Source organism: Poecilia reticulata, chromosome 5 (assembly GCF_904066995.2).
Source record: "Poecilia reticulata chromosome 5, P_reticulata-male-v2, whole genome shotgun sequence".
Classification (NCBI taxonomy): Eukaryota; Metazoa; Chordata; class Actinopteri; order Cyprinodontiformes; family Poeciliidae; genus Poecilia; species Poecilia reticulata.
In genome coordinates, this window is record NC_088834.1 from 18,916,655 (window position 1) to 18,944,269 (window position 27,615).

Here is a 27,615-nt window from a genome sequence, read left to right on the forward strand (position 1 = left end):
CAGAATGAAATGTAATTTACTGATTTCGTAATTAGCTATGGTAACAGATTCCTTCTGATTTTGCCTTTTTATCCCACTTGCATGATTAATATCATCAAACCCGTTTTAGAATCAAAGATAACGAGGTATTACAAGGTTTATAAGTGGTGATTTAAGTTCTTAGGGGCGGGAGAAAGGCATCAAAACCTACTTAATAACCAGTTGTGCAAACCTTGAAGAGGTATAGCAAAAATGATATAATTAGGCCAGAGTCTAATTAGACTGTTAAAATAAAACATTTTAGCTTCATTTATTATGTTATTTGTTTTTACTTTGATTACATTTTGTGACAGAATGTACTCAGCACACTATACACCAATGTGTTTCTAAAAGGAACAAAGAGGATATTTCTTAATTCTTTGTTTACATTTTATCCAAGCAAGTCCACGTAAATGTAAAAAAAAGGATATAATGAAAAATTAAATGAAATGCTGCATAGTTTAGAAAGTTGTGCATTTCAGGTAAATCAGATAAAGAAAGAAAATGCACGACTATTCATTAATACTTCTGTGTAGGACTTGTGAGTATTGACTGCTCTACACTGTAAAAATGAATTTGTACTTACCTGCTCTTTGTTGTCAAAGTAGTAAATTATTAATATTTAAGCTCTGCTGTAAGATAAATCAAGTTTATTTGATTCTTTTCTTTTTAAAAATGCAATGTTACTTTAAAAATGTTACCGCTTCACAACAGATTTTACCACATGGTTCTTTATTTTCCCCCAGAATAAATAATAAAAGTGTATAATAAAACCCGGGAAGCCATTTGTTGGACTTAGTTACAGTGACATATTTTAGAATTTTCCTTTTTTTTTATTGTATTTTATGGTCTTTCAGGGGTAGAAGGGGGGAAACACTGCAGATCACAGTAACAAAGTAAAACACACAACTCAGCTTGCAAATGCACAGTGACAATTATTCAAACTTTTTCCAATCAAAGGTAATAGTTCCGGTAATAACACACACAGTGAGATGCAGCATGTCATCGAGGTGTTGTGAAAGCCTCAGACGGGGGAACTGGAGGTGTAAAATCCTGGAGTCGGCGGAGTTTTTCTGTTACAGCAAGAAATTTATGAGATGAACGGATAATTTCACATGAGGGACGAGTCATGCTTTATATTTGGGACAAGAAGGCATACGATACATTTACAGTATTGAGGTCAATTATTAGGCATAATTATAAACTCTTTCCTTCACTGTGTTTACAAGTGAGAGTTGCATTTCTTCACAGAATTTTTTTTAGGGGTAAGCATCCTTGTTTTATGGATGCAAAAATAAACTGCCTTATAAATAGCTTTTTTTTTCTGTCTCTCCTTAGATAATTATCCCCTTTTCCAACGTTTACAGGACTTATTTTCTTCTAGTTATAAAACAAAGATTCATAGTAGCATTCTTCTGCTTAATATTCATAAGGACTACCTGTGGCTGAAAATATGAAATCCCTCTCTGTTTCTGTTGCATCCTGTGGATCAACTTCTGCACATATCTTTGTTTTAATAAGGGAAAGAAATGTATTCGAAAGGAAAAAAATATATGTAAGGCACGAAGAACCTAAACTTATGGCAAATGGCAGTAATAGTCAACAACAGTCAGCTGCATTTTGAAAAGAAAAACATTTTAATATGTGTCCGTTTACAATGAAATAATGAAAAACACATTTTAAAGTAAAGGCTCATCCCTGCCTCACTGTAACCATCTTTCTGTGCCGAGCTAAGGAAGAGGTTTGAGCCTTTCTTGCTCTATTCTCTTAATTCAAGGAGCTCTGGCACTTTGTAAAGAACCTCCATGACGTGTGTTTTAAGAGGATTATGCTCCTTTTCAGCTTGCTATGTGTTTGAGTGCGCTTCAGGATGCCACTCAAGTGGTTTTGCATGATTCATGGCTGGAAGGAAAACTTCACATGTGGCATGCCGTCTGTTTTGCTGTTTATCCCAGGCCTCAAAGGGGTGGATGTAGGCTAAAATACGCCCTTTACACAGTATTTTTTAGTTTTTTTAACATCTTGTAGAAGGGCAACCTTTAGCAAACTGCCAGGGTTTATCAGTGTCTCATTGAAACACCCATTTGTGTTTAATTTTCACATGAAAGGAAATTGGTTTGAACGTTCAGGAACAATACTGAGACCTATCGAGTCCGGAGCTCGTTATGTATCGGAAGATGCTGAATTACGACTGTGACAGTCCACAAGAAAACAAGAACCACTTTCCCTTAAATCAGTATGCTCAAGCTTGACAACAATTCGCATCTGCCCACATAAACAAGCCAAATACCCTCTTTAGAGAGTCTTTGAGGTCAGATATCACAAAAATGGAGCAGTTTGGTGACACTGAGAGGTGTGTATCAAGGCGTCAGAGTTATATTTTCAAACCTTAATACACGGTCGAAGCATCATCATACTGAAGTCTGTTTTGCTGCTAATTGCGCCAAGTAGATGAAAAAAATTAAGAATATCCTCCAAATTATTTAACTTTATGGTAAATTACCAGCTAGATGGCTAAAATTGGACATAATTGGGTGGTCCAGCATCCCAAACCAAACTGGAATGAATAAAGTATGCAAACATTAAAGTTTAGGAATAGTGCTGCCCTCAAGCCTATTGGAAATGTATCGACGAAGTTTAAAAGCCAAGTGTGACAGGAAACAATTAGATGAACGCTGCTAAATTTTGACGAGAGAAATTGGGCAGCTGATTCTCAACATATTAAAATCTGCATTTGTGGAAAAAAAATGAAGTAAGTTAAGTTGAGAAGAAAGTAAATTTGTATCAAAAATGACATCACAATTATCCACCTTTTTTCATCTCATTTCATTGAGAAAAAAAACAGCAAACGAGCACATTTCGATCAATACGACACGCTGTAGACGTAAACTTAATGTGTAACTGAGCATGGGCTTCAGAGGAAATCTCAGCTTGTTACCACAACGTGATGTTGCTCCGAGGCTCAGGAATCAATCTGGAAGCTAAACCTGGGTATTGATAAACTGTGTGTGTTGAGGGACTGTTACCAGCAGCTCCACTCCCTCCTTCCCCCTTTCTGTGCAAATTACACCAACAACAACAGGATGCTTTTACACTTCCACAGAACCAAAGGGCAAAAAAACACTCGTATGCTTCCGCACAGGCATTAACACAGACATACAACACACAGCGTTATAATCGAGAGGTGTGCTGAATTATCAGCTGCGATCAATATATTCATGCCTTTTTCTTGTTTTGTGTCTACAGTCGCAATGGAAATCTATCTCACAGTGAGGGCAAGAGGCTGCAGCCGAATACTTCTGCCCGGATTGACAGTCTACATTCAGAGATCATTTCAGTTGGTTTGTCTTGGAGCAAAAACTGAAGTTCAATAACGTGTAAACAGCAAAATGATTGGAGTAAAGGTGACGATGATTTATTTTAGCCATGCTTACGCATACTGTACATGGCCTTTTATTAAAGATCATAAAAGGTGTATGCATCATGAGTCAATCTTGTCTGATATATGTACATTATATTCTTTTTCCACAAGCTTTCTTTAACTCTGTTGTCATGATGTCACTATATGCATTAAATGGAGAGAGGATAAATGGATGGCAGGATGTGTTAGATGAAGAAACAGGAGGAAACTCTTTGCTCGATCACAGGGTAAAAGGGGAGGAGGTGGGATTATATTGTCAGTCGGGGTAGATGAGGAAGCCAGAGAAGGTGCTGTATTTGTTGGTGTTTCCACCGTGAACTTTGCCCCCGTCCAGCTGAACACACACTTCGTCGCCCACGTCTAGGTGCAGGATGACACTGTTTGAGGCGTAGTCGTAGTTCTGATCTGCGTCTTGGGCGATGGCGCTGGCTCTCACCTGGCATAGAGACAAGAACGTAGATCAAGGCTCGAAGTAAAGATTAAAAGCAAAGGGAAAACCCATCAGTTATTTTGGGTTTTTTTTACATGTTGCTCATTTAATTTATTTTCATGTATTTTTACCATAAGAATCTTGATTTCTTGTTGGAAATCCTCTTTTCTCTATTCAGTTAGGTCCCATTTTCAATTATGAAACTTTATTCAGACAAATTAATCCACATATTCAACAACCTCGCAACGCTATTGAATATATAGTACTCACCTCTTCATTACATGCACTCATCTTCATCTTAAATAGCACTTAAATTAATAGATTTCAATGATGCATTAATCTTGTTCTTTTTCACTTCTAGATGATTATACAACATACAATGAGATTCAACGAGATCATGGTAGATTTTGTATAATTTCCACATAACTAAAATTATACATATTGGTCCAAATATATACATACACCCCCACTAAGATTTGGATAAATTCCCCTTAGCTCACTGCACCTAAACCATACTATTGTAGCCACCAGCAAGCTTCACAATTCTAGATTTGATCACTTTGTTTTTGGCAGCATGTGTAAATTCAATACAAATTGGTTGGTTTCCTGCTTTGATCTATTTATTAAACAAATATATCTAATTGGAATGATGTCAGAACCATTCCAGAGCCTCGACTCTGGTTATGCTTTTCAGTTTTGGTACTTCTATACAGCAATAACAACTCAATTGTTTCAAACCCCAAACTCTAACTTTTACCCTCGGATGATAAGGAATTGGTTAGCAGAGCAACACAAGGACCAAGTGGAAAAAGACAATTCCACAGAGGAATAATGATCCTAAACAGACACCGTAACTGGGAGTTCATGAACCAGTATACCACTAAGCTTCTGATCCTGGAAAGCACATTTGTTTATGTTAAATTTAAATGTGGATCTCTTTTCTTGCGACTCAAACAATGCCAAGACCTCTGAGGGGCTCATTTAGCTTTTAAAGTGTGGTGAGATTTGTCATTTTGACTTTATATTTCTATTTAAAAGCAAAGCTCTACAGGAAGATTGTTGTAAAAGACAACTATTTCACAATCAACCATGAGATTCAGTTTATTTGGAAGATGCTGCGTCCAGTTTGCTCATTCTGTGATCTGGGGCTAATGTCATCATTGCTGATCCCTTCCTGCTCACTGGGTAGATAAATGAGATGTTCAGTGATCTTTGGCCTCGAACCTCCATCTGAGAGCACATTCTTAGTCAGTATCAATTTTTTCCCCAGAGGATTGTTGCTCTCACAGCTGATCCACCTGTAGCAGAGGGGGATTGCAGAGGGATGAAGGTGTCAGGGGACATATCAGATAATTTATCAGGCATTTAAAACTTACACAGCAAATCCTTCTGGCACGCATGATCTCATCGCTCATACAGACTTTGTTGGACTTATTCTGAGTCCAAATTAATGTTTTGTATAGCAATAATTATTATTAAAGTTTTTGGAATAAAGTAATCAACAACTGTATATGAGTACATGGATATTTAACATAAATTAAAAAAAAAAAAGTTCAAATTTGTTCACGTCATATAAACAATTATAACTTTAAAAACACCTTTTAAAGTAAAAAATTCTGTGAGAAAAAAATGAAATATGTGCGGATGGATACCCAAATATTAATTGATATTAATCACAATCTTATCACCATAGGGACATTGCTACCCAGCCAGGGCCTACAGCAGCTTCAATTAAAGTGAAAGCACAATCAGAAAGAAACTCTACAACTTTCACTGGAGCTTTAAGAGCCTTTTGCTCTCTTAAAAAAGAAAACATGATCAGACCAAAGTTTGCAAGAGAGAAACCAGACATAAACCAGAACTTCATGAATAATGTTCTTTTAAAATGTGGGGCTATAATTTTAGGTTATTTGGACACCATAGCAAAGTGTTATGGTGTTTATTAGTGCATAGTTTAGGTAAAATATGTAAATGATACATGTGAAGTAGGGCTTGACTGTAAAACAATAATATGTCTCACAGTAGAGACATGATCATCGCTGTCATAAGATAATAGAATATTCAAAATATTCACTGACCTCAGATTCAGAACTGCAAAGCAAGACTGGTGGAATCAACTAACTCAGTCACTCTGGTTACCCAGCAACAACCCGTTGAGTAGCTTGTGGTTGCCTAGCGACTACTTGCTGAGAAACAGCAGCAGTTTAAGATTTTACTTCATAACTGCTTAAAAAATATATAATAATAATAATAATAATAATAATAATAATAATAATAATAATAATAATAATAATAATAATAATAATAATAATAATAATAATAAAAACAACGCTATGGAGTGAAAACTGTGAATAAAAGAGAAAAGTTCACATCACCAGTTTTCAGTATCTCAAATACTGTATAAAACAAACAAAAAAACTAATCAATAATTATCAATTTTGACTGATACGAAACCCTCATATCACCTACTGTGAAGCAACAACCAAACACCCCTGGCAAGCCCCTCTTTTTTGAATAGTCTTCTGATGAGGGCTATATTTACAGAACAGTTTACATTGTTACTGCAATGTTTCAGTGATTTAGCTGTGGCCCCTGTCTTGAGAAATGACAAGAATGAATGTCGCAGTAGTTAAATAAGCTCGAAACAAAGTCATGAACACAATTTCTGCTGTATATTTCCAGAGAACAGTTCCACAGTAAAGATATAAAGTTGCACATCAGCCTCTTTATCAATTCTGTAGTTAAAAATGTGAAGGTGCTGTTTTCATCCACCCTCACTGAAGTCTGTTTTTACAATCAGTAAGCAAATCTTATAATAAATTGAGCTTTCACTGGCCAAGTAACAAACTACCCGAGCAGACAAACAGTGGAGAATAAAGCATGTATCTGCATACATATTAATGAATGCAAATACAATGCCCCAACTCCATCCTCTGTCTCCTCCTCTGGGTCTCAGTCTGATGGAGGATATGGTTCATCATCTCCACCAGTCATCAAGCTTCCCATGTGATCAGAAAGATAAATCAAATAAGTCCAAAATAGCTATTTTTCCCCCTCACATCCCACCTTTGTCGCCTTTCTTCAATACAACTGAACGTATTTATGTTTTTTTTCCAAAAACATTCTTTTAACAGCAACAAGGTGAACATGTTTGCTTCGTTCCCAAAGACGGAAATAAATCAATACATATCCTTTGTTTTAATTCAGCTCACATCTCTCCATTAATTGTTGTCTCCCCCACCACACCTCTCACCCGCTCCATCATCCCTCTCTCCTTCCCCACCCGATCCTTTTCTCTTCATTCTCGGCCCATCTATCCATCTTTTTGTGTCCGCGCATCGGAATAAGATGCAGGTCACGCACGCGTTTCCTCTCCCCCGCCATGCCAGTGTTGGCGGGAGCAGCGACTAAGTGTGTCCCTGTCCGGTCTAAATCGGATTGATTAACGACACGCTACTATAGCAGGTCTCCAGAGAAACCCTACCCGACCCCCAAAATACCAAGACGTCCTCCCTTACTTCCCTCCCACCCCCCAACTCCTTGCAACATCCCTCACCCCTCCCATATTGTCCAGATGCATTAAGCCAGGCTATACATGGCTGCAAGCTACAGTAATTGGTAGTCTGACAGCCATGGCAGATCCCCGCCTAATAGGTTCAACTCCTCAATAACTCCATACAATCACAATAAATGGGGGAGAAGGCTAGGCAGCAGTGGTCAAACGGGCCGATGAAATACGAGCGGGAGGCCAGGATGAGATACTACACACTGGATGAAGTGGCTCTTCTTCTCCTTTTGTTTCTGTGAATCTCAAGCGAACACCTGAGGAACAAAATGTGCAGGATTCGTGGCTCTTTGTTGCTTTAAAGAGCAAGTGTGCCATGCTCCAAAGTGAATGAACAGCTCCCCGAAGGAAACCTAATAGGTTTTAGAAAAATAAAACAACAAAAAAACAACAACAAGAAGATTCTGACAACTTGTACATCCAACATCTGTCTGCATGGCTGAATGGCGAAATTCCCCAGACGGCACTGTCAGCTGAGCTAAAGGCTGTCAGCCAGATATAACTAGCTTTGAGAACAGTGCACTGATGAACAAAGAACGTCAAAACCACTTATAGACAAAGCAAATTGCATTGACTATTTATTAAAACCATTGCATTTGATGTGTGAGTTTGATAACTCGAACTTTTAAATCCTGAGACGGAGCGTATAATGACCAGTTCTGTGGACTGGTCCCAGTTACCTCTGCGTAACGCTCTAATGGGCAAACAGCAGGCCCACTGGATATGAGAACATAAAGGTACAATATTATGTGATTCTCTGAATTTTATCAGCAAATTGTGTCAGTTCACCCCATCACCATTTCATGCCCCAATTTTTATTTATGTGTTACCATTTTACCCCTGCCTATTTCCATTATTACCTACAAAAATCAAACTGTTGCCTACTTGTTAATCTCGCTTATGCAAGCAATCCCACAGTGGTAAAAATGTTCAAATCTTGTGTATTTAATTGCATTAGTTACATTTTTCTATTGGCTTTGGTTCTAATTCCAGTTGAGGCCATTTGTCTCTTATGAAGACGGATCAAACCAAATTACTGAGCGACCTTCAATTGTATCAACTGGAGGCAAAACCACTATATATTGTAGACTTTCAATATATTTTTAAAAATAACTGTAAATTGTTGTTTGTCGACCCAACGCAGGTGCAAACAGATGAACGATCAGATCTTTACGTTTCATACGGAAAAAGATGCCCATGACTTCAGCAATGACCCAAGGACGAGGGATAAAATAATGTTTTAACATATTTCTTCTAATTGTATTAATGTTTTGCAGTGGCCAGACCAGAGTCCTGACATGACCCTGATAGAAAATTGTAAGATTATGGTTATGTAAAGGTTAAAAAACGTTAAACTCATCACCAGTGATAAATCGTCAAAATATGAGTGGATTGTGACAATTATAGGAAGGTTTTTATTACTGTAATACTGTAATTACTGGGAATCATATGAATAATTTATGGCATACTATTTTTTTTAATGTATTTATATTTTTCACACAAAAATATATTTACTTGAGAAATGCATCATTTTCTATCAGAATAAAACTTCTTTCGTCAATGAGTTTGAGTTTATCGAACATATTGTAAAAAACAACATAAACATATATGTAAAGAAAATAATTTAATTCAAAATGCAAGAAAAAGAAGAACGACCATAAAGGATAAGAATTTTACAAGTTCAAAAGGAGAGGGGTTAAAAATCATTTAGGTTTAAATCTGTGACAGAAATGACTAATTATTGGTTTAGGTGTATGATTTAAACTAATATCTAAATTTCACAGGGTTGGTTTTAAAATTTCAAAAATTATTTAGAAAACTACCACTTAACTCGACTGTCCATCAGAATTATGATGTGTTTCTCCACACTGAGGTCGATCAAACAGCAGGTTTAATAACTTTGCATCAAACCACTCAAACAAAGCCTCTACTGATCACTTAAAGGATCTGAAGGCTAAAAAAAATCTGTAGATGGCTCAGAGAGAAGAGCCAGCATGTAGGGAATCTACTGGATCTCCCAACTGGATGTTACTCTGAAATTTACATAAAACTCCAGTTAACCCTCGCTTGGCCTACAATATATACAATGCATGTAGAAATGAACAATAGTACCGTAAATCATGCTTTGAGTAACCCGTACAAACCAATAAATGTTGCCGCAGTGATATTCACACTACCTCAGTGAAATGGCCTTTAAATATGAACGTCAGCTAATTATATTTGCCAGCCAAAAGGACACAATGTTATTTATGGCTTATGGTTGACTTCCTTAGAAGACACAGGTTTGTTCAGCCTCTGTTCAGACAGTGGAGATGCTGACATTTATTGTGGTGTGTTTATGATTAATTCATGGTCCCTCTCTCCTTCTGTAAGTACAGTGACCCAGGGAACACATCCTCCTCTTCGGACGTTTTAAACACATATTTACAAGAGTCTGACATTTAGGATATAGCTGTGGTCACCATCGGTTGACACAGTGTGATTAAGATACACTGTCTTAATCTCACATTAAGTCATTTTGCAGTAGCATGACGAGACCCCTGCAGTTGTTAAATTTGTCATGTTTTCTTTCTGAAAACTTTTTGGTACTAAACAAAACCCTCTAAATTCAATTGGTTTGAAATTCAAAGCTACAGGGCATTTAAAAGGTATTTACAAGTTTTTCCCAACGCGTTATGTCACAACTGTAAACTTGGAAAATGTTGGGGCGGGGGTTGTCGTTTTTAGAAATAAGATTCTGAAAAGTGCGGTGTGCATTTATTCTTGACCTGCCGAGGTAGCGTTTTGTAGAATCACCTTTTGCTGCAATTACATAGGCGAGTCTAGGGGGGTATTTCTCAAGCAGGTTTGCAAATGTAGACATTGATATCTATATTATTGTAAAATAGCTTCCACTCATTTATACCAAATGTAGAGGGTCTATGAACAGCAATTTCCTACTCATGTCACAGATTTTCTCTTATATTCAAGTTTTCATACTTTTTACAAAGCTCTGATATAAAAAGAGCAAAATTAGTGCTTGGTGAGAAATTATCCAACTTGAGTTTTTGGCTCTGCAGGTCCTCCAGAGTTACCTTCTTCACAGATTCTCTGACTATTTGTCATCTTGCCTGGTCAACCAACTTCTCCACAACATTGTTGTTGACCTGTCTGCTGTGCTCCCTGTTCATAACGATACTGTTTGTTCACCAACATTCTCTGACAAACCCCTGCAGCCTTCACAAATGTTAACATTTGACAAAATGTTTGTTGCTGTTTGTTGCTCGTTTCACGGTTGGTTGCTTTGTCGTGTTTTGATCTTGTAAAGCACTTTGAGCTGCCATGTGGCTGAAATGTGCTATGCAAAAAAAAAAACTGCTGTGTACTTATCCTGAGATTAAATGACACACAGATTCTGTGTAATAACTAGTAGACTTATGAGAACGCTGCTTATGCTGGATTTTACTTGGAGGCATTAGGCTAAAATGGGCTGAACACAAGAATGGGGGAAAAAAAAACAAAAAAAAACAGATTTCTGCAGATTACATTGCCTTATGCAATCCCAACAAAATACTTTAAATTTGGTATTTCTAACATGTTGAAATAATAATAATAATAATAATAATAATAATAATAATAATAATAATAATAATAATAATAATAATAATAATAATAATAATAATAATAATAAATGTAAGTATAAATACTTTTGCAAAGAACCCTATGACAAAAATTCCTTATTATTTTCTTTTTAAATGTTTTCTCATCCCTCACAAGAAACAGTCTTCGACCCCAAAATAAAAATCTGTGTAAGTTTTTGGCACAATAAAAAAGAAAAAAAAAACAATCAAAATGTGCACATAAATTTCTACTCTGGTGATTAATTTAAACGTGCAAAGCATAAGCTTGTTTAAATAATTGCGTCTCATATGTGAGTGTTTAACCCATTGCCAGAGGACATGTATCAATTTCTTGCACCATAACGCCCGTGTGCCGAAACAATGAAACCTGCACAGATGAGTCCGAAGGTGCAGCTGTCAGTACCAATCAGAGTGAAATCTTGTTTTCTTAAAGTGGGCAGGAGAAGGCACTGGGGCTTCGGGAGTGAAAGCAAGAGTGGAAAGGCAAATCAGGATTATTGTCAACAGCGGTGGAGATTGATAGCGACAAGGGAGAGAATTTCTGTCTGTTGGGCCAACGCCGTTCTGACTTGATCTGCTACTACGGGGAAGAAGGGGAGACCCAGGAGACAGTAGAGAAGATTACACTGCCAACACTTTTCATTAGATGGGCAACATTAAATGGGCGAAGTGGGGAGGAGGGGTGAGAGACGAAAAAAAAAGTGACAGCGTAGAAATATCTATTTGACAAGGATAAATGTCTGGTAAAATCTGTATTTCCGACCGAGCCCGACCGTTTCGTGTGACAAATTTATTTTAAATATATTTCACAAACAGATTGATGTCACTTTTAGTAGCCTGCAGGGGAAAATATATATAATAAAGAAATATTTGGTTTGTATAGACAAAGATTCAAGTACACAAATCCAAAGTTTAGAGAGGCTATGGGTGATGGAGAGGGAGCTAAGGAACTGATCAAGCATGCCTGTTTCACAGTAGGATTGGGTATAAATGAGGTCGGGGGATGGAGGTCTCCATGTAAGGCCCTATTTTTTCAGTTTTGTTTTGTTTTGCTGTGGCACCTTGATCCGCTGGTAATAAAACTGACAGGATTCATTCACTGTGATGTACAGACCTCTCGGAGCGGAGCGAGCGATGGAGACAGGGTCTCTTAAAGTTACCTGAGGGACCTTTAAGCGTGAACTGGGAGAAAGAGGAAGGGCAATTGAAATGGCCTTTTTCCTTCTTTTTTTTTAAATGGCTGCCTCCTTACCAGCTGTTTCTATTATGCAGGTCGACATATAACCCTATTCCTGCACTGCTGACTCACACACTAATTGGCATACTAAATGCTAATATTTTGCCATGACACTCAAGACCCAAGGTGTCAAGATGTTGATTAGAAAGTCTCTAATTGGCTCTAGACTGAAACCTTTGAGGGAAGAGGAGAGGGCTTAATTGGATATAAAGGGGGTTTTCCGGTTGGTCTACCTACAGCTCTCCAGTTTCAGCCAACCCTCTGTTCTGAACTTCTTTCTAAATATGTACATATAATATTTCTTTCACCACGTAGTACAGAAGTTGACATGCAATGGGGAAAATATATATTTTCAATGGTGATATAGAAATGAAATTTCCACCAACCCAAGTAAGTCACACTGTAAAATGTAATGAGATGGGAGGTAAATATTAAAGCAGGATACCTGAAATGTGCGTAATGCTTCATAGAAAAGCCTTTATTTTTCAACATTGCACAGGTGAGATTTTGTACCAGTCTTCCCAACAAACTCTCTTGAAGTTTTTACATTTTTGGGGGGGCGTCTCCTGCTCTCTCTGGTTTAGCTTTTTTCCATATTTTTTTGATTGCACTCAAATCAGGTGATGAGCTGGACCTTTCAGAAGCTTAGTATGTTTTCTCTTAAACCAACTGAGAATTGACTTGATTGTCTGGGTCATTGTTTTGCTACAGTGACCCCACATACCGGTAAAAAAGCTTTCTCAGTAAATTTCATTCACACCGAGGACCAAAATGCACAAAAAAAAAAAACTTGGCTGAAGTGCAGTGTCATTTTCCTTCTCTCATGGTTTTGTCTGTTTCTACAAGATATTCTCCCAGTATTTCATAAACCCTTGTCCAAATGTTCAGCAACAACCTTCAAATGACCTTCAGCTCTTTCTTCAACAGTGGAGTCTTTTACAGTGATTCTGCAGACAGTCCATGGCTGCTGAATGCATTATCAATTTATTTGATTTAAGCAACGGCACCCGCTGATCTCAGGTATTTCTGAAGTGCTCTATGAAAGATAATTTGCTCTTTGGCAAATATTGTTATATTTTTTGTCTGCTCTGCCAAAACATTTCAAGATCCTGATCGTGTCTGGATTATGTTGAAATGTAATTCTTTCTGCTTCATGGCCATTGCCCCAACGGTGCTCTCTGGGATATTCAATCAGTCTGTGACCAATGACATATGTATGTTTAGCAACAACAAGGTTCAAAAGTAATGAGAAACCTTTTTAATGGCCACCAGTGAGAGGCCAAAGAATTGTCTTCTAATTACTGACTTTAATTGGAGAGGTAAAGGTTGCTATTAACAAAACAAAACATCACACCAGACTCCGTTTATGTCTGCTTCATTCGGGCCAAAGTTGGAGGGCTCTGGGCGCTCCTGCATCACAAATCACATTATCAATATTCTCACAGAAACCCTCAACTCTCGCAGAGAGCAGGGCGCATTTATACTCAAGTCTGTCCCTGTATGTGGATGTGCTGTTCTCAATCAGTCCAGTTTAGGAGTGCAATTTTGGGAGATCAGTGATCGGCCGATCTTTACATGTGAAGCCGTTATTATCCACCGATGTTATCAACCTTCGGCAAAGGTCAACCGGTGTGCTTTTCTTTCCTCCTGTGAGAGGACTGACTGACAAACCGGCCAACCAGGTCATGTCTGCACATTTACAGTTAGCAATAGTCACCCCGTAGTTGCCAATTCAGCAACTTTCTTGATATATTAAGCAACATTTCAGATAAAAAAAATATATCGGCCAAAATCGAAATCGGTAAGTTAGGCTTTTTAAAAGATAAGTAATCGGTAATCGACCAGGAAACTGCAATCGGTGCAGCCCTACTTTCCAGTTCTTCCTTTGGTTGATGCAGATCTCTTGGCTCGCATTTGGCTGAAAGGCTATCGGAGTTTCCCGGAGTCGTCCACAGGTGGGACATTTTGGCATTTGGCTGGATACGTGTTTACAACAGTTCAGTGATTGTTATTCCACATGTCTAGGTCAGAATGACACAGTAAATGTATGTTAGATAAATGCATACCATAGTGGAAATCAGCCAAACAAGATTATGTTTAACTATTAACATAATTGTATTCCTCTACACTTTCACATGGTTTACTTGCTTCCGGTGCATCTCATATTTTCATTTGATCAGTGCTTGCCCTTTTGTCACCCATAACCAAATTAATTACTTATTTATTTATTTATTTATTTATTTATTTATTTATTTATTTATTTATTTATTTATTTATTTATTTATTTGTGTTAATATCTGTGCATGTGTGGATTACTTGGATTGGGATTTTGTGTCGGTAACACCGTTACCAATATGTGTCCCTCAAATCACCTGTGTGTAGACACAAACGCCGCATTTAGACACAAAAAAACCACCCTAATTTAACTAACAGAGCAAATGCCGTTCATCACATAAAATCCTAATTAAACATCCACATTTAACATCATTCTAAATCACATTTACATACTGTAGTCTCAAAAAATGTTAAACTTTCTGCAATTCTTCTTGTTCAACCTGAAAATGTCAGCAGCGCTGTGACACTCTGCTGCTTATAAATGAGACAAACCTCTGTTTCCTTGATGAGGAGGAACAATGATATAATGGGGAGGCAAACAGGAAGGCACAACAAAGGCAAAGGCCAAACACAGCCAACAACCAGCTGAGCCCTTTTGGTCTGCAGAATATAATGGCCTCGGCCATTAAAAGGGAAACATATAGTCAAATAATAGCTGTGAGCATGAGCATGAATGTGTGTGGTCAGGAAGACAATAGGACAGAGATGTAAACCTGCAGGATATAAAGGAGGCTCTTTTTTTTATAAGCAAGAAATGAGGTCTGAAATAATCTCCTTACGCCTTTATATCACATTGTGTCTCCCATGTAATCGTATACCAACGATAAGTATATGATTTATTCTGGAAAGACTCAGATAGCAGAATAAAAAGCAGCTGAAATATGCCAAAATAAGATAAAGTTAAAACTGTCTAATGAAGTGCTTTCATATTGACACCTTGTCTGACTCAGACTCTAATTAGCGGCTTCCACCTCACACAGTAGCATCGAACCTGCTGTCTGGTGGCGAGCCGTTCCTCCCTTCTAATTGAGTCCAAGCCTGTCATCAGCACAACTATTGAGTGCTTTATTTAATTATCTAATTAGCTCAAAGATCTCATTAATTACCTCATGTAGCTGCTCAGGTTAAACCCTCGCATTTAAAGATATACATAAGAGAACAATGATGTACAGATTGTTCATTCAAACCACAACGAAGCTGGAACAGTTTTCACGTCTGCCTCTTCAGTCTGGACACCAATAGTATTGCATAAATCCAAAGAGAAACATTTAAAATACGTATATTATCTGAGGCTATAACTTGTGCTCAAACACTTAAATGAACACATTCAAATATAGCCTAAGAGACTGTTGTTCAAACCGAAGAGTTTGATCTGAACACGGCTAATTGTGGCGACGCTAAGCAATGTTTTAGGGAAATATTTAATGACTATATGGAGAATACAGCCATGGTGCTTCTAGAGAAGACCAGGCTTTTCCTGGTTGATGCCAAGTTTGGTTTCAGCTTTCGTGTTTTTTGAGGATTAAAAAGACATAAAAGCAAGACATGTTCTGCAGGTTCCTTAATATAGGTAGCCATTTTAAATCCAACCTTTTGTTACCTGTGGAAAATATGGTTAATTAACATTATGCCTTTCTTTTTCTTGTTGTTTTACAGCATGAAACCTCAGTCTTTGCCACCAAACTCTTTTTTAGTAAAAACTGTAAATGAATCACATTTCTCTGCCTCCCAGATATGTTTTACTTCCAGACGTTGGGAAGCAAAACAAACTGCTCATGCGACTCAGAAGGAATGGTGTGGATTTCGCTCTTGCTGTGGGACAGCGGACCAGATCTTTATCTTCACAGACTCACAGGAGTCAATTGGTGCTTCGTGGAATTAGACAAGGTTCAAATCCATTTTTCTCAATACATTTTATGGAGCGTTCAGTGGAAGTAATGGGTGCGTGTATGTCCAAACCAAGCGATGTTTCTGCATGATAACACTAAAAAGAAAGCTTGCTGCCTGTGCAGGTTAAACTCCACCTGGGCTGTTCTGTTCTCACTGATAATCGAGGAGAGGAAGGTTTCTGGACTGAGAACGTCGGGTTCTCATATCTGCTTTTTGTAGTTGATTTTTTTTTCCATTCAAGTCTTCAGGCCTTCATCTTCAACATGCACTGTTGCAGAGCAAAGAGTGAAGGAGCCAGAAGGAGAGTCATCTTGTCTTACTGCGAAGCCGTGGTTCATAAAGGTCGATTGCTCCCTTGGGGCAACAAAAGCAAAGCTCTTGACTTAATGGTCCATCTACGTTTTGACTCAACCCTGTAGTCAGGATGGATGGATCATGACTGAAGGAATGAGAATACAATGGGCTGAAACAAACTCCCTCCGAAGGGCGCTTAAACTCAGCTTTAAAGAGGAGATGTTGTGCAAAATTTACATTTTGCAAATTTTTGTACTTCCATTTGGGTTTCTACTACTTCAAAACAAACCACCCAGCTGGTTTTAGCAATAAGTTAATGCTTTTTGTGTCTGGAAAATGAGCTGTTTCAAAAACCTCCGCAATGTAACGTCACAAATCAGCAGGCACCCCTAGCAACCCCACCAAAGCTCAGCCTGATACCTGGCAACCCCAGTTACTTACTTAACTTTGTGACAGTTATTTACTTAAATATGAAACTAAAGTGTTTAAAAACCAAATAAATAAAACAAAATAATTTTGTTTAGGTCCATGATGTCAGTGAATTTAACCTAACATTAGACTGTTTTTAAGTAAAAAGCCAGTAGCTGAGTGCTCTTGTGTTTTCTTACAATATTGAAAACACAAAGTTCCAGTTTCAATAAATTACTTCAGATTTCTTTTTGTTTGCCTGGTAGTTTTTCATACTTTGCTTCTGACATTATTGATCGCACTTATCTGTCATTTAACTTACATTTCTAAGCTGTTATATTGGACTTGTTTGGATATGATGCTTGTCCAGAATCAACAATATTTTTTGTAATGTGTTGCCTTAATTTTATCGGGTAGATTTGGGGTGTTCTTATTTACAGTGTGCTCTTGTGAAAACCCAGTTTTTCCATAAGTCCTTCCACACCTGCAGACTGACCAGCTGACCAGGTTCACCGATTCTGGACCAGCTATAAATATTCATACTCTCCCTCCACGTTCCTCACTGTAAAGGGCAAAATACATATTGGTCGTGAATTATATATCCATTGAAAAGGTCATCCACCTCAACACCAATCTTTTTATGAATTATAAGACATACTGAGGAAAAAAGATTCAATTCACTGAGCGCTTAATCAAGCAAATGAGTTGTAAACTTGCACATCGGCTCCGTGATTCATTAGCAAGTGTTTGAGACAGGGGCTTGATATATCCATTTTCCCCTTATATTTACGACCAAATTGCTTTTCTTGCTCCTCAACTCCTCACGGCGTAAAAAAAAATGGCCGTCCTGTAAATACCCGCTCCTCTTTATGTCAGACTTCTCGTCTGCAGCTTCCCTGTCCCTGCAGTGATCTCGCCATGGGATGTGTCTCGTTATCAGCTCCCTTTGACAAGACATTGATTAACAGTGCGTATCAGCCTGACAACTGCTCTGAGCTAATACACACATGTTCACACATCCATCCTTACATGCTGTGAAAGACGCGGCACACACACAGGCACTAAAAACTATAATCATTTCCCTAATTTTATTCAGTGTATTGGAGCATTTTTAGCATCCAAAATCTTTTCTGCTGTTTCTGCTAAATGTAAGAAAAAAGATGAAACAGATGCATAAAATAAGCCCCTGGTCCTTCTACACTAATTTATACCTATTATGCTAATGTTAGATGTTGCATTAAATCTGGTTTATACACAAAAGAAAGATGTGAGTTACTGATCACAAAAAAAACTACAACTATAACTTATAGTTGAAACCAAATATTTACAGACACTGCATAAAAGCAACCATAACTTAAAGAGTCTGAAATTTCTTTTTCCCATTTTTGGTCAGTTAGGACTTTTGAAACTACTTCCACTTTCTATTTGAGATTTTTTTATGAAATGTTTTAAATTCATAAGTTTACATTGGTTTGATCAGTGTTTGGTAGAATTTACTTTTAAAATACCCAACTACGGTATCCTTTCGCAGGTTTGTCTGAATACTTTACTGAATTTGGTCAATTGTGACTGAGTTGGGTTTGCAGGCCGCTTTCCTCAAACACATTTTCAGCTTTGCTCCCAAATTTCCAGGCTTAGTGTAGCTGGCTCTGAAACCTTGGTTTGTTGTCTGAAAGCCACTTTGTATTAATTTTATGGCATGTTAAGGATTAGCCTGGTAAAAACCAGCATCTTGTGCTCTGCTGTGCTTCTTTATGAAGGTCTAAGCAAAAAACTATCCAATCAGCAGGGTCATAACTCAGATCATGACATACAGACCGCTCCCACACTTCCACAAACTCTGACTTGGATGTGCAGCACACCAGCACCTTTCCCTCGTCGTCTGGAAAAACCAGAACACAAAGGTAAGCATTCCTGCCCTGGATGTCGAGTCCAAAACCGAGGCATGTGGCGAGGCCACTGGGAGCAGCGTTATGCACAATGCACTCATGAGCTCACCTCACATATTTGAAGACTTTAAACTGAACGATGCAGGTTTTAAGGTGTGGAGCATTGAAGGGAGGCTCTTTTTAGGGTTAAACAGAAGATCTACATTGTATATTTTAGTAGCAAAATTAGAATAATTTTCTGAGAAAGAGATGCAGCTTTTCACATTTAGGGGCGAGCTGAATGTGAGTGCAGGTGAGCAGCAGGTCGCAGGTCAACTTTGGGAGGACATATTGGTAATTTAGGCCTCAAGTCTTAACTAAGCCGCCTGTGACTTTGTTTTTATGCAAAATATGATGTGAACCGGCTGCACAATAGCGCAGTTGGTAGAGCTGTTGCCTTGCAGCAAGAAGGTTCTGGGTTCGATTCCCGGCCTGGGGTCTTTCTGCATGGAGTTTGCATGTTCTCCCTGTGCGTGGGTTTTCTCCGGGTATTCCGGTTTCCTCCCACAGTCCAAAAACATGACTGTCAGGTTAATTGTCCTCTCCAAATTGTCCCTAGGTGTGAGTGTGACACCCTGCGACAGACTGGCGACCTGTCCAGGATGTACCCCGCCTCTCGCCCGAAACGTTGGCTGGAGATGGGCACCAGTACCCCTCCCGACCCCACTGAGGGAAAAAGGGTGCAAGAAAATGGATGGATGGATGATGTGAACCTCCAACCTTTGTGTTTTGTTGTTTATCTCCATGAACAGAAGATTGAGTAAAGTAAATTGAATTAACATTTCTCTCCAACAATTCTGAATCTAAGTTCCTGAAAGAACAACTTAGATGCGTTTAACTTACTTACAGGATTTTGTCTGCTAATATGCTTAAGTAGAATCCAGATATGAGACACAACCTGGTGGGTTAATTTCCTCAAGGCAAAAATTACATTATTTTTAATTTTTTTATTTCATGGTTGTAATCAGATAAATGTCCAAGACAAAATCAACATTCTGTGTCTGGCTGTTCAGCGTTACAGGACACTGAACTTTTGTGAAAAAAAAATGACATCATGATTAAGTTAGCTTAAACTATAACTATAGATTTTTCGCCCTATATCCCAATTCAAACACCCATCATTAAGAGCACACATTCAATACAGAAGCTGATGTTTCCAAATGGAGCTTAATTTCTTTCTGTTTCGATCTGCATAACACTTGTTCTTGCTTGCCAACACTCGGAGAGATAGTAAATGGAATAACAACCGTTTGGTGAGTCTAAAACAAAGACATCCTATAAATACAAATCCTACTATAAGCTAACACAATAACTTATTTTAAAAAAAAGAAAAAAAGAAAGCTGTGCCTTCGCCTGGCGATTAAACAATTATGTCTCCACAGAGTCACTTCACTGTTCTGCACGAACACTTCTCTGTTCACAGGAATATGCAGCAGCTGCAATGAACCTGTAAGCCAGGTTCAGCTATAAATTGAGTTAAATAATTTAGTTGATGGAAAAATAATTAATGGGGAAGGAGTCAATAGACAGTGTGGACGGGGACAGTAGGAGGTGAGTGCCTGCGTGTGTGCATGTGTGCGTAAAGGAGGGCACAGGTGAAGGGGAGAAGATCTCATCTAAAGGCAATGAAAGATTTAACAGCAGGAGGAGACAGGAATGACAATGTCAGAGCAGACACGCAACTAACCGAGACCCCCAATTATATCTGGCATTTAGCCGTCCGTCCTCTTTACTTTTCCTGTTCGTTCCGTCAAAAGCAATGAAATAAGAGAATAACTATATTTATGGACTTGGTCAGTCACATAAAATATGCACAGTGAGCTGATCTTTGCATTTGGGGAACACAAATCACACTAAAAAATACAGCAAACTTGACATTATCTTGCTTTTTGTAGCTCTTTGTTAGCAGATCACCTCAAAACAGAGAAGTTCAGGAGGGTTTGACCCAAGACAAACTAACCATAACTTTGTGTTTTTCTTTTTATGTATATTTTTAAGCTGATAAATTCGAAGATACTATGCTGAGACATCTCCAGGTCTAAATTATAAAATTGATTCTTTTGGTGTATTGGTGTGATATAAAAATAGTAGTTACTAATTTCCTTTTTTTTTTCTCCAAAGTTCAACACAATTATGACAACATATATAATTGCAAGACGCTTTGGGTTATTATTCAGTCAAAACAGACACTTTAAATACTAAATTAAATTCACAAAATTATCAATCAGAGTTTAAATAAGTTGTGATGTGATCACCTCCAGAAATTATTAAATTTAATTAAATGGTCCCGACCTACTCAGATAAACAATGGAAATGTTTTACTTATTTATTTATTTGTTACAAAGTTGTGCAAACATCCAGGTTTCATCTTAGTGAGTAACGACAAAGGTAAGATGAAGTTTTTATTCTACAAATACAGTATAATTTTGAGACGAACCCACCAAGAGCCTGAAAAATCTGCCTCTGGCTCATAAATAAACCCATTTTTAAAACTATGATAACTTACAGTGCTGTGAAAAGGTTTCTGCCACCCTAGAGATTTCTTTTGCTTCTTTGTAACATTTAAGCATTTCATGTCATGAAAACTAATTCTAATGCCAGATTAAGGTGACCTGTGGACATATAAGAAGCAGTTTTTAAATTATTTTGCTTCTGAAAAGGAAAAAAGAATCTATCCAACTCAACTTTACCCTATGTGAAAGAGTAATCGCCCCCTAACGACCAAACAACCACTTGGCAGTGAGTCTTTTACAGAACCGTAGAGATTCTGACCCGTTTTGCTTCTCATCATTGTTTTAAGTCATTCATATTGGAGTTTTCTTTTATATATAACAAAAATAGCACGTTTAACATAATGCTACGGACTCTCAGTTGGATTATGATCCTTTGAATACGTCAGTCCAAGACCTTGATGCTTTCTTGGGTCATTCAGATGTGGACTTGTCGACGTTCCTTGGATTATTCTCCTGCTGCAGAACCCAGGTGAGCTTCAGGTCAGAAACCGATCAGAACTCCTTCAGGTCTTCTCTGCTTGAGAGCAGAATCAGTGGTCTCTTTAATTAACATACAAAAGTGTTTCGCCTCTCAGATTATTTTCCTGGGAGACTTGATGATTGTTAATCTGCCAAATGTGAGACGGGCCAGTCCAGTGTTGCTCAGTGTTTTTGATTAAATCATGAAAACTGACCTTTTCTGAAGCATTTGAGACCTGCAGTGAGTTTAGATGTTCTTCTGGGTTCGTTTGAGGCTTCCTGGATCTTACTGCGAGTCTTTAGCCTACTGCATGTTGACAGACAGATTCTATTAAAAGTGGTCTCTTGATTCTATGTGTCTGGAAGTAATAAAATAGAGGGGGGAAAAAACAGTAGTCATAGTTTAACACGGTGGGAAATTATGTGTTCACAAATGATCAAATTGGTTTGGATATGTTTTTTAGTACATAAAATCTAAAGTTGAAAACATTGGTTATTACTCAGCTCATCTTTGCCTGATATTAAAATGAGTTGGATCTGAAATATTGAAATGTAACCAGAACCAGAACTTCTCCATATATGCTGCAATATATAAGATAAAAGAGAATAAAGCTTTGTCTTATTTACAGCACAAGGACTCATACTGTTGTACAGCTTTGGTGTCGTTTCAAACAGCTCTTACATGCTGTCGTTTCTCTATTTAATCTTGACTGCAGAACAATTATGGAGGAGAAAGACCTTAACATTACGATAAAGGACGAGCGACCAGAGAGTGAGATCTCTGTTCCAGCTCATGATTTTATAAATCTCTGCAAGATTTGGACAAATAAAACTCTTGAAAATCTAGCATAGGTTCTCAAATAAAATGTGTTTTTGTTGTTTTAAATAACAGGTGTGGACTTGCAGTATGAAGCTGAAAATAGAAATCTTTTTTCTATTCACGTATCTGGAGGGATGATAATCGACAAAATCGTTCTCGCCAGTGTTAGGTCGTCGGCTGCCAAATTCTCTGACTGCATCCACATTTTTTAACATCTTTCGGAGTGTGGATTTAATAAATCATCTGACTGAACATATGTATCTGGTGCAGGAATGGTGTCTTCTTGTACGCTGTTAGTCCATGAACCGTGTAAATTATGTACAGAAAACGTTACACCAGTGAACACTTGTGCTAACGCAAAGCATCTCTTTCTTTTTATTTCCTTTCTCTTCTTTCTCTCTTGCAATCCCCTGGCCGTTGCTTTTTCAGTGCAGCACACACGTCAAAATCCGACTGAAGGCTTAGTACTTCAAGCTTGTCCCTGTTCTCCAGATGGAAGGCGTTTTCCAGGCATTTGTACTTGTTTATTTATTAGTGCTAAAGTCAGAGTCCCTCAGAGGACAATAGCCAGCTGTTGCATTTTGGCTTCGTTCCACAGAGACGAGGAGGACTGTTATCCTCTTGATCGCTTGGCTGTCACTCCGTTCCTCTTCCCTTGTTTGTAAGTTGTGCAAAAAAAAAGCTTCTTTCTAAGGTAGCTTTTGAATAAAACCTGTTGTTAAATACTTAATTTTCCTACATAGTCATTATCTTGTTGTGTTATTTGCAACTTACCCGTCAGACCTTTTTTTTTTTTTGAGTTTTTAAACATTTGTTTTTCATGTTATTTGGTTACCATCCCAAAAAGCAGAGGAGCAGTTCTGTTCAAACATTAGACTTTTAATACATTTAGCCTTTTAGAGTAAGTTTCTAATATCTTCTAAAGTTTTTTAGAGCAAATATTTCTGATATTAGTAAAGTAACTACATTTCTAACTTTGAAACTTGCAAGAACACTGAAGTAGACAGTCTTTTTTGACTGTTTTTAATGTCTGTTCGAAATAAATAAATAAATGAAATTCAAACTCCGGGCAAATTTGCAAAAAGAACTTTAGCTTTCTGATGTATTTTGCAAGAGTACTTCACATTTTTGAGCCTGCAGTACCTTGACAAAGTATCAGGACATCTTGGACCTTTTTACATATTACAACCACAAACATCTTGTTTTTGTTGTTGGATTGGGGGTGGCGGATGTTTGCAATAAACCAACACATGATTTGAAATCATATTTGTGAGTCAAAATTTAAAAAGTGTGACATGTGTTTGTGCTGGGCCTCTGTGTTTTAACCTTTTGTAGAGAGTGAACAACAGCCTCTTATTCTTGTTAATTTTTTTGCCTGGGCTTTGACTGGGCCATCAGTCCAGACTATAAGTAAGAGAACCTCTACCCCCGTATAAAACTTCTAGATTAGGTTCCCTGTCCCTGGAAAAACAGAAGCATCCCCACAGTCTGACGCTGCCACCACCAGGATCAGGACTGAGTCATCAGGGAGGTTTAAGGCAAACTGATCAATTAACTACTTTTGATTTTCTGTCAATGATTTAACAATCTTGCCACTCTTCCATAAAAATAAATGGGGTTGTGTAGTTAATGGATGTCAAGTCAATATATTCCTCAATATGAGCAGTGGGTCTCTGCAGCTCCTCCAAAGTTACCATAGACCTGCTTTGGAGGCATTATAAAATAGATTTTTCCTCTATTTTATAATGATCTACCATTTTGTCCATGACTATTACAAAAAATCCCAGAAAAACATATCAAAGTTTGTGATTGTGTGTAAATGTGTGTAAAAATGTGCAAGGCTCACTAGAATGGATTATCCATTTTAATGTATGTTCTAAATTAAAATGTATATATTTACTTATTTTAATTGTACGCAGTTCTTTAAATGTCCTGTGAGTAAATATATATTTGCCCATTGATCCATAACAACTGAAACTTTTAATATCTAGCAAGTTATTTTCGCAATTTACCGTCTATTAAAAGATTGCCCCTCAGATTAATTTCACTCACTGCTACAGCGGGGGTGAAATTACTGTCATAACCTGAGATGGGCTGGAAAGCGCAACGTCTCTCCTTTCAGAATTTTGAATTTGAATTTTTCAGATAGCGCAACTTGTGGCGGAGTTACGGTACTGCCACTTTGGCAGGCTCGTCGCCGCTACGTTTAAAACTTTTAAGTTTTGATGGATTATCCACTGATTTGTTGACTTCTGAAGCTAGCTGGTTGTGCTTGGTTTTATTTAGGGATAAAACAGTGAAGGTGGCTAAATACAAGCGCATGCCACCACTTTGTCCATGACTATAACAAAAAATCAGTTGGTGATTGTGCGTAAATGTGTGTAAAAGTGTGTCACTAGAATCATTTCTGTGTTTATAATTAGAGTCTCATTTGAGGAGAGAGAACACTTGTACGACTCTCACCTGTCCGTTCTTCTTCAGGTCAGCCCACATGCTCGTCCCGTCGCCGCCTCTCATCAGGACGTGGTAGGTGAAATAGTAGATGCCGGGCAGAGGACAGGTGAACTTGCCTGTGCTCGGCTCATAGTAGTTCCCCACGTTGGTCACCACGTCATCAAACTTCAGTATTTCGTTCCCCTCGTGTTGCTTCCGCAGACCGGCGTAGAAGGCGATTTTAGGAGTGTAAACGGAGGAACCGTATCCACCTGGACCAGGACCCGGCGGGCCTGGCGGACCGGGCTTACCAGGCTCTCCAGGTGGACCTTTAGGCCCTGGAGGACCAGGAAGTCCGGGGCTTCCTCTAAACCCCTGCTTGCCTCTCCGGTTTGGGAAGTCCGGAGGCTGCGGGGAGACGGCAGTCAGCTCTCCCTGAGGGGGGCTCAACGTGTCACACACCATCTTGCAGCTCCCCAGCATCTCATAGTGTGTGCCACCACCTCCGGACCCGGCCCCCTTTGTGGTGTGGACCAATAGGGGAATGGCCACCAGCAGGACCAGGACCATGGCCACTCCGACTCCAGCCCCAATGACTCGTTTCTTGCGGCTGAGCCGTGAGGCGGCCAGCGTGAGGAAGTCCTCCTCCCCTTTGGCTGGAATGGTTGTGCCGGCCAGGCTGACCTCGGGTCAGAAAGCTACTCAAAGGGGAAAGCGTCAGACACAACGTCGGATGTTATCTGACAGGGGGAAGAAATTTAGTCTTTTCAAGGATTCTAAGAGTCACAGACGAGTAGAGGAATGTCAGTACTCAGAGGGGAGGGAATGACAGATTCCCCATTTGTACATCCGTTTTGTTTCTCCCTTTTCTCTGGTTCACATGGTCTGGTGACTCTTATCCAATTTAAAACAACACATGATACGTCGCAAAACATTCACAGCTGACGAAATGTTAAATTTAAGGGGTTTTATTCTTTCCCTGCTCTGTGGCTGTGGACGCTCCAGTGGAAAATCCTTCAGTTTCTCAGACAGGGAGGAGCTGTCAGGTGGGGTCTTCAAAATTCCCACTGGAGTTCATCTCACCCTCCACATTCAGGGAAAGGCGCCTCGCTTGTCTGTCCAGAAACGAGAAGAGAAGAACAAGGAAGCGGATAAATCTGACTGCTTTTATTTTTCTCCCGCTCGCGTTCAAGAATTTATTCCAGAAATCTGGTCTTGCATTCACACCACAGATTTATTACGGCTAGTAAAAGAAAGGGGGTTAAATCTGAGGAATGGGAGTTGAATCTGTTCTTTCAAAAGTAGTTTGAGTGAAGTAGGAAATATCTTATTACACACATCATGGGGAAGGGATTCTCTTACAACTTTAGGGAGAAAAAAAGGGAAAGATAAAAGTACATGCTATGAGGTGATCATCATGAGGAAGGGGTTGCATCTCCAGAATGGAAACTGAGTGAAAAGAAGCTCACAAGGAGCATGAAACATTTTAATGCATGCATCAAATCAAGTGACTCTCGTAACTTAAAGGAGGAATGAAGCATGCAGCAAAGTGACAATAATCAACTCAGGAATGCAAACACGGGAAAAGATGCATGCGAAAATGGAAATTGTTTTGCACTTAATTGACAGTTTTCTGCATTAAAAATAGACTTAGAGATCATAAAGCATTCAAATATTCTATTTAGATTAAACGTATAATAATAACACAAATAATGATGATATTAAGACAACTTTCAGTTCGACAATATAGTAATATTTTAAGTACATAAGTAAACAGAAATATAGTGTTATTTTTTTTATTCCACTAACTGCGTCAGGTTTTAATAGCAATAAAACTTAATATGATTTACTTTATTTTACAGGTTTTGGCGCATTCACGGGTGAATCAGAGAGTAAGTGATTTAAAGCAAAACTTTTGAAAGAGTCGTGCACAAATCAACCAACCGACTTACCAAAACTCTGCTTTCCCCGCCTGCGTTTCAGCCCCGGAGTTCAGTGTGTGTTCATTCTGCGGGGTTCACGGTGAAAAACGCCGCTTCCGCTCCAAACCCGGACCAAAATCCTCCGGAAAACTGAGCCGCCTTCACCGGGGCATCGGTTCGAAGTTGCTGCGCTTCGGTCCAAACTCAGCTCGAATCAACCAGAATCCTGCGCAGCATTTAAACTTTGACCGTCTCATCCATGAGTTCTGCACCCTGAGTCCAAACTCAAGCAGATTGAGAGAGAGAGAAAAAAATAAATAAATCTAATAATATGGTTTAATTAAGCTCTATACAGTCCTTGAAAAAGACAGAAAAATGCGTGCGAGCTCTGATAGGTCACTTTTCCAGACTTTAGATGTGCGTAAATGCCGGCGCGCAGTCAGTTTATTTGCAGAGCAACAGTTCAGTCACTTGTTGTATTTTCTGTCCTGCTTCTCTCTCCTCGGCATCATCTGCCTACTATCCTGCTCCCCCCACCCTCT

General features: G+C 38.5%; 1 protein-coding gene across 1 annotated transcript; it reads right to left on the reverse strand.

Annotated features, from left to right (window-relative positions):
- Nucleotides 1-733: 733 nt before the first annotated feature.
- c1ql4b (complement component 1, q subcomponent-like 4b) lies at nt 734-27,615 on the reverse strand. Its single transcript, XM_008410128.3, has 3 exons — nt 27,104-27,615; nt 25,182-26,266; nt 734-3,875 (listed from the first exon to the last, which is right to left on the reverse strand). Exons 2-3 carry the CDS (start codon nt 25,719-25,721, stop codon nt 3,696-3,698), a joined length of 720 nt encoding a protein of 239 aa, XP_008408350.1. The 5' UTR covers nt 25,722-26,266; nt 27,104-27,615; the 3' UTR covers nt 734-3,695.

What these genes read in the sequence shown, in the direction of transcription:
- c1ql4b (XM_008410128.3), bottom strand. Translation starts at nt 25,721, where the DNA reads ATGGTCCTGGTCCTGCTGGTGGCCATTCCCCTATTGGTCCACACCACA. An exon ending in ACCTGAAGAAGAACGGACAG is followed by an intron (nt 3,876 to 25,181) that starts GTGAGAGTCGTA and finishes TCTCTATGCCAG; the next exon opens with GTGAGAGCCAGCGCCATCGC.